Genomic DNA, 12,620 nt, shown 5'->3' with positions numbered 1-12,620 from the left:
CTGGGGTGGTGGAGTCCAGAACTAAGGGCATAGGTTTAGGGTGAGAGGGGGGGAAGATTTAAAAGGGACCTAAGGGGCAACTTTTTCACGCAGAGGGTTGTGCGTGTATGGAATGAGCTGCCACAGGAAGTGGTGGAGGTTGGTACAATTGCAACATTTAAGAGGCATTTGGAAGGGTATATGAATAGGAAGGGTTTGGAGGGATATGGGCCGGGTGCTGGCAGGTGGGACTAGATTGGGTTGGGATACCTGGTCGGCATGGACAGGTTGGACCGAAGGGTCAGTCTCCCTGCTGTACATCTCTATGACTCTATTAATAGTGAATAATTGGTTTTAGCCTGGTCGAAGGTACACTTTGCTTAGTGTTAAGGCCATAACTTTTCTTGATCTGGATTCATGACCTAGATTTACATGTGGCACATTTTCAAAATATGAAAATCACATCAATTTTGAAGCATTGTGAACTATGAGGAGGATCATGACAGACTATAAAGAAGCATAGACGACAGTATTGGAATAGGTAGGTAAATGACAGGTGAAATTTAATGTGGATGTATGAAATGACAAGTTTTGGTGGAAAGACAAGAAACAACAATACAAAGAATACAACTCTAAAAGGAGCAACTTTAACATGTGAAATGACTCGAGAGGGTACAGAAAATACCTACAAAAATGACTCTGGGAATGAGAGACCAGTTACGGAGATAGACTGGTGAAACTGGGGCTGTTCTCTTTTGAGGACAAGGTTGAGAGAAAAAAATGCAGAAAATACAGGAGAAACTCAGCAGGTCTGGTAGCATTTGGTTCTGAAGACGTCATACCAGATTCAAAACAAACTGTTTCTCTCCCCACAGATGCTCCCAGACCTGCTGATTTATGTGTTTATTTCAGATTTCCAGCATTTGCAGTTTATTGCTTTTATTTAAGATTGACAGAAGATTTCATAGATTTATTCAAAATCCTGAGAATTCCAGGAAGAATTAATATACAAAAGTGTTCATGTTGGTAGAAGATTGAAAAACAGAGGACATTTAAGGTGACTAACAACGAACTAGAAAGGCATTGGGGAAAAGCTTTTAATGTGAGTGCTAGAATCTGGAATGTATTCCTGATGGTTGGTGGAAGCAGATTAATAGTGATTTTCAAACGGGAATTGGATAATTATTTGAGAAGAAACACAGGGCTATGGGGAAATGCGCAAGGAGTGGGATTTGCTGACTAACTCTGAGCCAGCATGGACATGATACAGCAAGTGGCTTTTCTGTGCTGTAAGCATTCTGTGATTCTCTAAATACATCACTATTCCAGCCTAGATCACAAAGGGATGAGACCATGCAGGTTTATACAATGTAGTGAGTCTGATCAAACTGTTTTGAAATTTGTATTGATACCTTTCAAAGACTCAGGACATCCTCAAATGTTTTACAGCCAATTGAAGTGTAATCATTGTTGTAGTGTAGGAAATATAGCAAAATATGTAAGAGCAGGATCTCTCAGACATTAATATGACAATGATCAGAAATATTAATGATGTTAGTTATAGAATATTGTTGTGGGATTTTATTTTTTGTACAACTAAGGGAGAATATAGGATTAATGTACCTCTGAAAGTGCAGCAACCTCTTGGTACTCATAAAACAGCAGACAAACAGGAGGCTGGAAGAACACAACAAGCCAGGCAGCATCTGGAGGTGAAGTGAACGTTTTGGGTATTAACCCTTCTTCAGGGCTGTTGGGGGTAGGGGGTTTACAGCAGTGCAGCAAGGAACGAAAAAGGTGCAGTGGAGGGCTGTCTGGATGATAGGGGGGGAGAAAAAAGCATTGTTTGAAATAGGAGGACAACAGGGATTCTTGGGAGTGGAACGTCTCATCAAACCAGATGCAAGGGAGAAGGAGAAATTGGAAAAACAGGATGGAGTTTTTGCAGGATACAAGATGGTAGGAGGTTGGTCCAGGTAGCTATGGGAATGTGGGTTTATAGTAAATTTCAGTACATAAACTATTGCCAGAAATGGATACTGAGAGGTCAAGAAAAGGGAGGGAAGTGTCTGAGATACACCAAGTGAATTTGAGGGCAGGGTGGAAGTTGTTAGCGAAGACTATGAACTGCTGCAGTTCAGCCTGGGTGAAGGATGCAGTACCAATGCAGTCATCTATGTAATGGTGGAAGAGTTAGGGAACAGTACCCATGTACGTACTGAAGAGGGCATGTTCAACATCACCAAAAAGGCAGGCATAGCCAGAGCCCATGCAAGTGCCCATGACCACCCCCAGGATTTGCAGAAAGTGGGAAGAATTGAAGAAAAAGTTATTGTAGGTGAGGACTAATTCATTGAGGTGGGGGCGGAGGAGCACAAATGAGGAGCCCTTTACTGAGGACAGACTGTTCGGTCTCAGACAGTTTGAGGTCGGGGGGTATGGTGTCTATGTAGCATGGCTCAAGTATGGTGTTTTGGAGAGTTCTCGAAGTGGCTAAAGGAGAGTGTTGGAAGGGTAATAGCATATGTTAGGTGAGGGTTGAACGCGGTGTGGTGGTGGGAGATGTGGGAACAGTCGTTGGAGGGAAAGGAAAGTGGGAGGGTGGTGGGATGGAGGACTGGATGTGCGGAGGGGTGTGGGGAAGATGAAGTAGGGAGGAGAGGTGGAAGGGCAGGGAGTATGTCAGGGTGGTTAGATGAGGAAAGAGAGGTGTGTTGGCTAGCTGCAGGTGGGCAGGAGGACCCAGGAGTGACCCTGGGTGATCAGTGTCCATATGCTGATGGGAGAGTTGGGGTGGGGGGGGGAGGAAGAATCCAGAGTGGAGGTGCATGTTTTAGGGAAGCTGAGACAGGTACCAGTCCTTTTGTTGGCGGAATCCAAGGCAGCGTTTGAGGAATTGTACAGAGTAGAGAACGGACGGTTGGGTCCATGCAATGGATACAGAGGCCTGGGTGCTGGACTGGAACTGGAACCAGAAGTGGCGTTACACTGGAGAGGCCTGGTGCTGGATGAGGTCTGCATGTGCGTAGTGGCAGCGCCAGCATGGGGGGCAGGAAGTGGTCAGAAACAGGGCATGGCTTTTGAATGGTAAGTGATTTCTCTAACTGGAGGTGAGTAGAGGAGACTCTTGTGAACTTACAATTTTTAATGTCCAAGATTAAACAGAAAAACCCTTTGTTGAGCATGTGTTTCTGTGTCAAAGAGTAGAGGTCCTCCACAAGTTTAGGAAAGAGAGACTTTGGAGGGGTGGGGTTGTGTGAAACGAGGAGAAGGAATGCAGGTGCTGGTGCATTGCAGAGAAGGTTGAGTGGAGGATCCAGAGAGAGAATTGTTTATGAAGGCATTTAAAGTAGGTCCAATTATTGAGGGTTTAAAATGTACCTGTTGGCCTTGAGGGATGAAATGGTTGCTGTGGTAGGTCATGTGGCTGTAGTAGTGGGTTGTTTCACAGTGTGGTTGAAGAGCTGAAGAGGAAACAGCAGTGAGGCAGTGAGAAAGGGACTCACTGAGTTCACATCTGATGGAGGCAGAGAATCTCTTCAAAGTGGGCATCCTTTGAAGAGACTTCACAATGGTATAAACCTGGTTAGAGACAAAAAAACTGCAGATGCTGGAATCCAAATTATACAAACAAGGGTCTGGAAGAACACAGCAAACCAGGTAGTATCAAGAGGTGAAGAAGTCAACATTTCGAGTATTAACACTTCTTAACTCATAAAACAATGTAGGCCTAGATCTTCTTCCCAAAGCATGGAATGAAACTTGAGTGCTTTATCAGGTGGAATACTTTCTGTCAGCAGTATTATTCATTTGTCCACATTATTTTTATCTTTGAGCTGGGCATTGGCATGTGTTGGGAGAGGCGTTGAAACAATACTATTCTAGATCGTTAAGCTTCCCCATCACAAGGTATAACAATAACTTGGATGTATATTGCATCCCACCTTAACAAGTTCCGTGTTTTTAAAAATTCTTTCATGGCACGTGAGCATCACTGACAAGGCCAGCATTTGATGTTCATGCCAAATATGCATTTTAGGTCACAATTCCATTTCTCTATCCATTATCCCTGCCCCTGTGTAGTAACTGGTTATTTGGCAAAACTGCCTCATCTGTTTCCTATCCTGTCAAATATTAGAAGGAGCATTGTGAGGTAGCATTGCAATGTCCTGACACAACTAAAGACTGAACAAAAATTTTGCATTAGCCCCTTTACAAAAGCTATCTCATTTCAAGTAAATGCAACATATATCTACACTTTAATCACATCGTTTCATTGTTTCTTTCATACCATGCATCCAGTTTCTAATAATAGAATTTAATCTCATGGAGATGGGAGTTCTGAAAACTGACAGGTTTTTGTATTAATGTTCTTACCATCTCTGCCATAAAGTTAATAAAAATAGTTCCAATGATCCTTTTGACCAGACATGAGAATGGTGTCTTCATGATGTCAAATTTTGCATAAGAAATGTACGTGTTCATTTAAAGATGTCTCAGCAAAGATATAAAAAGTTTTTTTTTACATTATGAATCATATCATATTGTCCTTGAAGATGAATCTAAGCTTCCTACCCGCCCAGTTTTACAGAATAGCCAGAACGAGCAGCTCTCTGTTAGGAATGAGATGCCACCTTGAAAACTTCCTTCTTTCTCGCCTTTACATTGATTGTGACAGTTGAAATACATCTAAACTTTTGTTGTTCCAAAGAGGAGATCATCATGTTTATGTCAGTAACTATTTAAACCTCCTTCCCAACATTAGTGACAATAGATGAAGCTGCAATTTACAAGACCTTTATCTATTTATCTGCCATTGACCTATTGTAACAACTGCCACTAAACAAATTCTGTCTTGTAAATGCTTTGTAAACAGCTTTACCCATCTTCCCTTTGCCTCCTTCATTTTGCCTTGGAAAGGAGGTTATGTTTAGGCACTTGTGCAGTCTTCCTCAATGACCCGGTTCATGCTGGTACCGTGCGTAATATGAGTTGCTGGGTTTGTCAGGTCCCTAATGCTGCTTTGCCGGGACTGATCATTCAGGCGGTGTTGGCTGCTTTGCCGGGATTGGTCATTGAGCCTCGGCAGACTACCATGCACCAACCGCTCATCCAAACCTCTGAAGCTGCATGGTGTATATCTGGCAAAAGAACAATGACAGAAGTTCCAATTAACCATCACATAGATAGCAGGTTTGTGCAAGAGTTTATAAAAGACTGTGGGCTAAAGGGGTCAGGGGCCTTCAGAACAGCAAAGTTGATGGATATTTGAAAGCACCATAAAACAGTGTTCAGTGACAGTCTTCTGTTTGAGCACTGATGGTGGAGACTGGAATCTAGTGTGGACTACTGGAGTCCATTGACTGCTAATGAAGATTGGGATTTCTAACTGGCTCCACTCACCTGCCATCTCTTGATCTGTGCAGGCTGCCATGGTAACTGCTGAGTTTACTGTGGACACTATCGGCCTTGCTCCTTTGGTCATCCATAATGGCAAGCTGCTGTGAAGAGGCATGAGTAGAGGTTCCTTGCGTAGAGGTACCTCGGGATTTGCGGATGATTGGGGTGTTGGGGTCTCTCAACAATGACTGCGCAAACTCGGGTTCCTGCAGTACTTGGCGGCTCTCATTTACAGAACTGAAAAGAGAAATGCAGGAGATCTGGGTCAAGTATAGAATCCAGTTAAAGTACACATAATTCTCAGGCCAACTATTAGGTTTCAGTTATCTCCCACCTTTAAAATTAACCTTTACTAATGATTAGTTTCTGATTCCAACTCTGGTTTTTAAATCTGTCAAAACATATGTGTTTTAGCCACAAAAAGGGTGCAGTGCAAATTTATCAGAACGAGGGAGCCTCAACTTGAAACTACAGCCATGTCAGTCAAAACTGTCAATTATGAAGCATTTAATTCCCCACGAAAACAGTCATGAAAACCTTGAATTTTCACCAAAAATAAGCCATGCACCTTGGGTTACAATTAGAATGTTCAAGATTGACAGACTTTTGGTAGGCAAGATATTAAGAGGTAAAGGGAGGTAAATGGAGTTAAGATGCACATCAGCCATGGTACATGCTCAGCGGCAGAATGCCCTCCTTCCAATACATCCCACGGGAAGGAACTCACTTCTCAATACAGAAGTGCAGACATTTTCTGTACAAAGTGTAGTAAGTTCCACACATCTCTTTCAAGCAAGCAATACCTACTGAACTTCATAGAATCTCTATAGCGTGAAAGCAGGTCATTCGACCTGTAAAATTCACCCAAACCTCCAAAGAGAGGTTAGTGCTGGCAGTTGTATTAGGAACACTGACTCATTGGACTGATTGACCTTCCAGGAGATGAATTAAAATTTACAAAATTTCACTTGTTCATTCATCAGTACAGACAGAAACAAACAATGGTTCTCCAGGCACAAGTACAGAAAATGCTGGAGGTTTTGAGGTGAGTCAAACCCCAAATGATTAGTTTTGTTCAACAGGTCAATGGAGTTGCTATATACTTCCTGTAACAGCTGTGGATCAGTCAGTAAAGGTCAGAAGGCCTTCAGTTAACAGTCCACATGTTACAAATATAAAGTTTATTCTGTTTTGAGGTTCTCTCTTTAATTTAGGGTAAAATGGAGGAATGAAATGGGGAATGCCACCTGTTGTGAATTCCTCTTGACCATAAGTTTCAGCGACATAAAGGCTTATGGGGTCCAATAATTTTCCACTGGGAAGAAGGTACAAGATTTACAGACCTGTAAATGATGGCAAAAGCACTTGCGATGACTGTGTAGACATTTGGTCTCCAAGTCTCACATGGAGGTTTTAATAACTTTACATTTTGTGGCAAGTTATACTTTGAACTGTCTATTTAATTCCAATATAGATCAGACATTGGAAGTCTGCAATAATTTACACTGGGGTTATGCTTTAGGAAGGAAAAGTATATAGAATACTTCAGTCACATCAGGTTGCAGGTTTCTTAAGACATTCCTGAATCTCTCAGACAGATCAGTTTGCAAGAATACGGTTGCTCAGTGGTTAGCACTGCTGCCTCACAGTGCCAGGGACTGGATTTGATTCCTGCCTTGGGTGACTGTGTGGAGTTTGCACGTTCTCCCAATGTCTGCGTGTGTTTCCTCCAAGTGCTCCGGTTTCCTCCCATAATCCAAAGATGTGCAGGTTAGGTGAATTGGTCATGCTAAATTGCCCATAGTGTTAGGTGCATTAATTAGAGGTAAATATAGAGTAGCGGAATGGGTCTAGGTTGGTTGCTCTTCAGAGGGTCGGTGTGGATTTGTTGGGCCAAAGGGCCTGTTTCCATACTGTAGGGAATCTAATATATAAAGGTAACAATTGAGATAGAAAAAGACAGCTAATTCTGTGCCTGAAACAGAAAACACACTGTCTGATTACTCAGCAAGGAATTCATTCCCAGATTGAAGAAACATATTTGTGAGGTTTTAAATGAGGCAGGTTCACTTAGCTTTGGAAAGGAAGGTATCACCAAGGTAACCCTCACTGTGAAAATGAACTCAAGGATAAGGTATTATCCATCTGGGTAAGGAAAAAGGAAATATGCTATCCAAAATTAGAAATAGCCTTGGATTAGTCTCTGTAGAATAAAGTGTTCACTGAAAGGACAGAGTAAAATAGATATGTGCTAGAGATTTTGATTACAAGTGGTATAAAGTAAACATTTCCATTAAAAAAAAAGTTGGTCAATGTTTTTAGTTTTGTTGTTATTGTAAAAAACAGTGCTAAAACTTGAAATTTTGTTGTGTGAGCCTTCCCGTGCCCCTAGATATTCAGATATCCTTTTAAGCTATTGGTCTCAGATTTTAATACACTGTAAACACTGGAGCAGTCAGAAAGATTGACATTTTTTTGTTGATTGCAGTACTGAGTAACCACTGCATTGTTGGAGGTGCTGCTATCTCCCCTCTAGCAGGACATAAAATCTCCCATTCATACCCTTCCTCCACCTAAAGATACCAGACAGGGCAGGCAGTGGGAAAAAACGGCAGCATTAGGAATGCCAGGACATGAGCCCCAGGTGCACTCACTCTTTCTTCTTGTGTCCATGGAAGAAGCTGGCCCATTCAAAGCAGGTCTTCTTACTGCCAACCCAGAATACAGAAGGAATTCCAACAACCAGCGCCATCAGATATTTCATAAGGAAGAGAATAAGATCAGGGTGGCTCACCTGGGTAACCTAATGAGAGATAAAGATAATATATTTCCATTCATTGTTAAATTGAGAATAGCAGTAATGGTAATATTATGGCATGTTAAAACCAACTCAACTCTTTTCATTCTAATCAAGGCCCACACCTCAATGATTAGTTTACTTTCTTTTGATGGATCCTGATGGCCAGCACATTATCATTCTCCAGCCTACTGCACTGTGTCACATTATAGCCTCTGAACTTTGCTGCATTATACCCATCCTACCCTACCCACAGTGCATGTACCCTTTAAATATAGGGTGCAATGTCTTGTATTTACTGATTTCATCAAATATACTCAAGTAAAAAGGTTTATAAACGTTTTTGTTAAAATTGGTGAAAAGCAAAGTACAATCTTTCCCTACAAAATGAAGATTGATTTATATTAATTACATTTATTAATTAACCAAATTCACTTGATACAGGAAATGAGGAAAATTAATAATCTTTCAAAATAGTCTTTAATAACTTAACATGTCAGGATTATAAAATAACTCTAATTTGTCCCCAGAGAACCTCAGGGAGTCTGGTTTCAGGTTTATCTTCTAGCAGTCAATGGCAGTGGTTACTTTGCGCATATAATTACTGAAAGGAAACTCATTATCATCAGTTACCACATGGTGCGTCTAAAGAATATTCACACAAATTAGATGCAACAAAATACCAAATCATATCACGAAACCAATGTCCTGGATTGTTCCATCACCATTCCTGGGTACATTATGTCTCATCTGGATAAAACTCCAGAGATGTGAATGTATGGCTTGTAGTCAGGATGGAGTGGTCCCAAAAGTCCTGAAAATGGACTCTCAACAGTCACATGGTATCAGGTCAAAATGGGAAAGGAAAAGGCCTATGATTACTACTTACTGCTCTTGCTCTACGTTGGAAACCATTTGAAAAAAGCACAGAGGATAGCAAGAACCAGAATATGCTATGGGTGGCAAATTTCCTGGTCCATCACCAAGAATGGCTTAAAATACTGAACAAGTTGACAGAGTCATGTAGGGCACAGTTGCCAGACTGAGTGTGTAGTAGGTGCTGATTTGCCTGTTGTGGATGAATCCATGATAATACAGACAAGACTGACCAATACATAGTCCTTGGGATGACCAAGTCCTATATTCACACTTTCCAATATCATAAAAGGCAAGGGTGGTAGGTATATTGCTTCATCAGTTAGCTCAACTGTGGGTGCAGTATAATATGCCAATAACATGGGGTTCGGGTCCCACTCTAATTGAAGAATATTTAGGTCCTGCTTTGTTATCCTGTCTATAATAAAATCATAGCATTAAATGTTTTAACTATACCTGCATCCACAACTTCCCCTGGCAGTTCATTCCACATATGAACTATCCTCGGTGTGAAAAGGTTGCCTGTCAGGTCCCTTTTAAATCTTTCCTGTCACTTTAGACAATACCCTCCAGTTTTGAACTCCCCAACTTAGGGAAAAGAACTTTGCTATTCACCTTACCTACACCTCTCATGATTTTATAATCCTCAATAAGGTCACCCCTCAACCTCCTACAATCTAGTGAGGTAAGCCCCAGCCTATCCAGCCTCTTAAACACAAACCCTCCAGACAAGGTAAAATCCTTGTAAATTTTTCCTGCACTCTCTCCAATTTAATAATATTCTGCCTATAGCACTCCAAATGTGGTCTCACCAAGATCCTGTACAATAGCAACATGATGTCCCAACTCTTAGACTCAATGGTTTCAGCAATGAAGGCAAGTGTGCCAAACACCTTCTTCACCACTGAAAACAAAAAATGTTGAAGATCACAGCTGTTCAAGCAGGATCCATGGAGAGACAGTAAGTAATATTTCAGAGCTCTAATGAAGAGTCACCTAGACTCAAACCATTAGCTTGCTTTTTCTCCATGGATGCAACCTGACCCGCTGTGATCTCCAGCATTTTTTGTTTTCAGTATAGATTCCAGCATCTGCATTAGTTTGCTCCTGTTTTCTTCACAACCTTAGTACCTGTAACACTTTCCGGAAACCCTAGGTCTCTCCGTTTGACAACACTCACCCAGGGACCTATCATTAATTGCATATGTCCTACTCTTGTTTACCTTAGCAAAATGCAACACCTCTCATTCATCCAACTTAAACTCCATTTGCCATTCCTTGGCCCATTAGTTCAATTAATCAAGATCCCTTTGTAATCTTAGATAACCTTCTTCAATATTAACTATACCACTAATTTTGGTGTCATTCGCAAATGTACTAACCATGCATCCTAAATTCTCATTAAAATCGTTTATATAAATGACAACAGTAGACCCAGCACCGATCCTTGTGGAAATTTGCTGGTCACAGGCTGCCAATCCAAAATTGAAACCTTCTACTACTGCTCTCTGCCTCCTAACATCAAGCCAATTTTGTATTCAATTAACAAGCTCTCCCTGAATTTCAAGTGATCTAATTTTACTAACCAGTCTACCATATGGAAATTGTCAAAGGTTTTACTAAGGTGGACGCAGACATCATCGACCGCTCTGCCCTCACTCTTACCTTCAAAAACCTCAATCAAGTTTGAGAGACATGATTTTCCACGCTTAAAACCATGCTGACTATCCCTAATCAGTTCTTGCCTCTCCAAATACATGTAAATCCTATCTCTCAAAATCCCCTCCAACGACTTACCCACTGATATCAGACTCACTGCTCTATAGTTCCCAAGCTTCTCCTTGCAGCCTTTCTTAACTAAAGATGCAACATTAGCACCCCACCCCCAGTCTTTTGGCACCTCACCTGTGGCTGTAGATGATAGAAAAGTCTCTGCTAGGTGCCTGCAAATTCTTCCCTAGGTTCCCATGGTGTCCTAGGATATGCTTGATTAGGTCCCAGAGATTTATCCAACATTATGTTTTTTTAAGACCTTCAGCATTTCCTCTTCTGTCATCTAGGGTGTAGGTTTGATTAGATTACTTACAGATTAGATTAGATTACTTACAGTGTGGAAACAGGCCCTTCGGCCCAACAAGTCCACACCGACCTGCCGAAGCGCAACCCACCCATACCCCTACATTTACCCCTTACCTAACACTACGGGCAATTTAGCATGGCCAATTCACCTGACCTGCACATCTTTGGACTGTGGGAGGAAACCGGAGCACCCGGAGGAAACCCACGCAGACACGGGCAGAAAGATATAAATAGAAAGCAGGAGACAACAGCATCGCTTCACTTGGAGGTCGCCACTGATGTTACCTAGCCAGGTACTGAAACGTCTGGATATCAAACCTACAGCTCAGCGAGCAAACCTACACCCTAAACCTCAACCTGAGCTACAAACCTTCACAAACCTTGGTCTTCTGTCATGTGGACTGTTTTCAAGACATCAATCTTTAAATATCCTGAGTTCCCTAGCTTTCATATCTTTCTCCACAGTAAATACTGACACAAAATATTTGTTCAGTATCTCTCCCATCTCTTGTGGTTCCACACATAGAGAACCTCATTCATCTTTAAAGGGCCCTATTCTCTCTCTAGTTGTTCTTCTGCTATTAATGTACTTGTAGGATCTCTATGGATTATCTTTAACTTTATTTGCCAAGGCTATCTCCTATCCCCTTTTTGTCCTCCTGATTTCCTTCTTAAGAATGCCCCTACTTCCCTTATACTCTTCAAGAGATTCACTTGATTCCAGTTATCTACACCTGACATATGTCTCCTTCCTATTCTTGACCACAGTTTCAATATTTCTATTCTTCCACTGTTTCCTATTCCTATCAGCCTTACCCTTCACTCTAACAGGAACAGACTGCCTCTGAACTCTCGTTATCTCACTTTTGAAAGTTCCTGTCTCATACCATCAAAATTGACCTCACTTTAATTTAGAACTTTAATTTTTATACAAGGCCTATCCTTTTCCATAGCTATTTTAAAACTAATAGAATTGTGATCACTGGTCCCAAAGTGCTTCCCCACTTAACACTTCAGTAACTTGCCTTGCCTTATTTCCCAAAAGGACAGGTTTTGCTCTTTCTCTAGTAGGAACATGTACATATTGATGAAGAAAATTTTCTTGAACACATTTAACAAATTCCTCTCCAAACCAACCCTTTAAACTGTCATGTACACCCACAGCCTATGGAACAGATCAATGATCTTCAGCACTGCCACTTATAATCAAGAAATGATAGTGGGCAATTAAACTAGCCGGAGACAGATACTAAATCTCCCCTTTCTTCAACTTTGGGGAAACCCAGCACATCAACATAAAAGACAAGCTGAAACATTTATGATAATTTCCAACAGAAGTACTAAGTAAATGACCTTTAGACCACAAGATTCAAAAGCAGAAGTAGCCCATTTGGCCTTTCAAGTCTGCTCTGCCATTCAATTAGATCAATACTGCACTTTTAATCTTCAACTCCACTTTCCTGCCTTATTCCTAAAACCCTTGATTCCA

The 12,620-nt window shown here is 41.3% G+C and overlaps 1 protein-coding gene across 3 annotated transcripts in view; it reads right to left on the bottom strand.

Annotated features, from left to right (window-relative positions):
- Positions 1-248: 248 nt before the first annotated feature.
- Positions 249-12,620, bottom strand: part of LOC122542503 (frizzled-3) — a 107,832-nt gene continuing 95,460 nt past the window's right edge. For all 3 annotated transcript variants that reach the window (XM_043680324.2, XM_043680304.2, XM_087978530.1), the window contains 3 exons: positions 8,034-8,182; positions 5,383-5,616; positions 249-5,120 (listed from right to left, as the gene is read on the bottom strand). In XM_043680324.2, coding sequence (XP_043536259.1) covers positions 4,910-5,120; positions 5,383-5,616; positions 8,034-8,182 — 594 coding nt within the window. In that variant the 3' untranslated portion in view covers positions 249-4,909. The remainder of the gene's footprint in view (positions 5,121-5,382; positions 5,617-8,033; positions 8,183-12,620) is intronic.

This window comes from Chiloscyllium plagiosum, unplaced genomic scaffold (assembly GCF_037043375.1).
Source record: "Chiloscyllium plagiosum isolate Xiang-an unplaced genomic scaffold, Cpla_swu_hap1 HiC_scaffold_3, whole genome shotgun sequence".
Taxonomy (NCBI): domain Eukaryota; kingdom Metazoa; phylum Chordata; class Chondrichthyes; order Orectolobiformes; family Hemiscylliidae; genus Chiloscyllium; species Chiloscyllium plagiosum.
The sequence above is the reverse complement of the archived record's forward strand: the minus strand, read 5'-3'. Positions and strand labels throughout refer to the sequence as shown.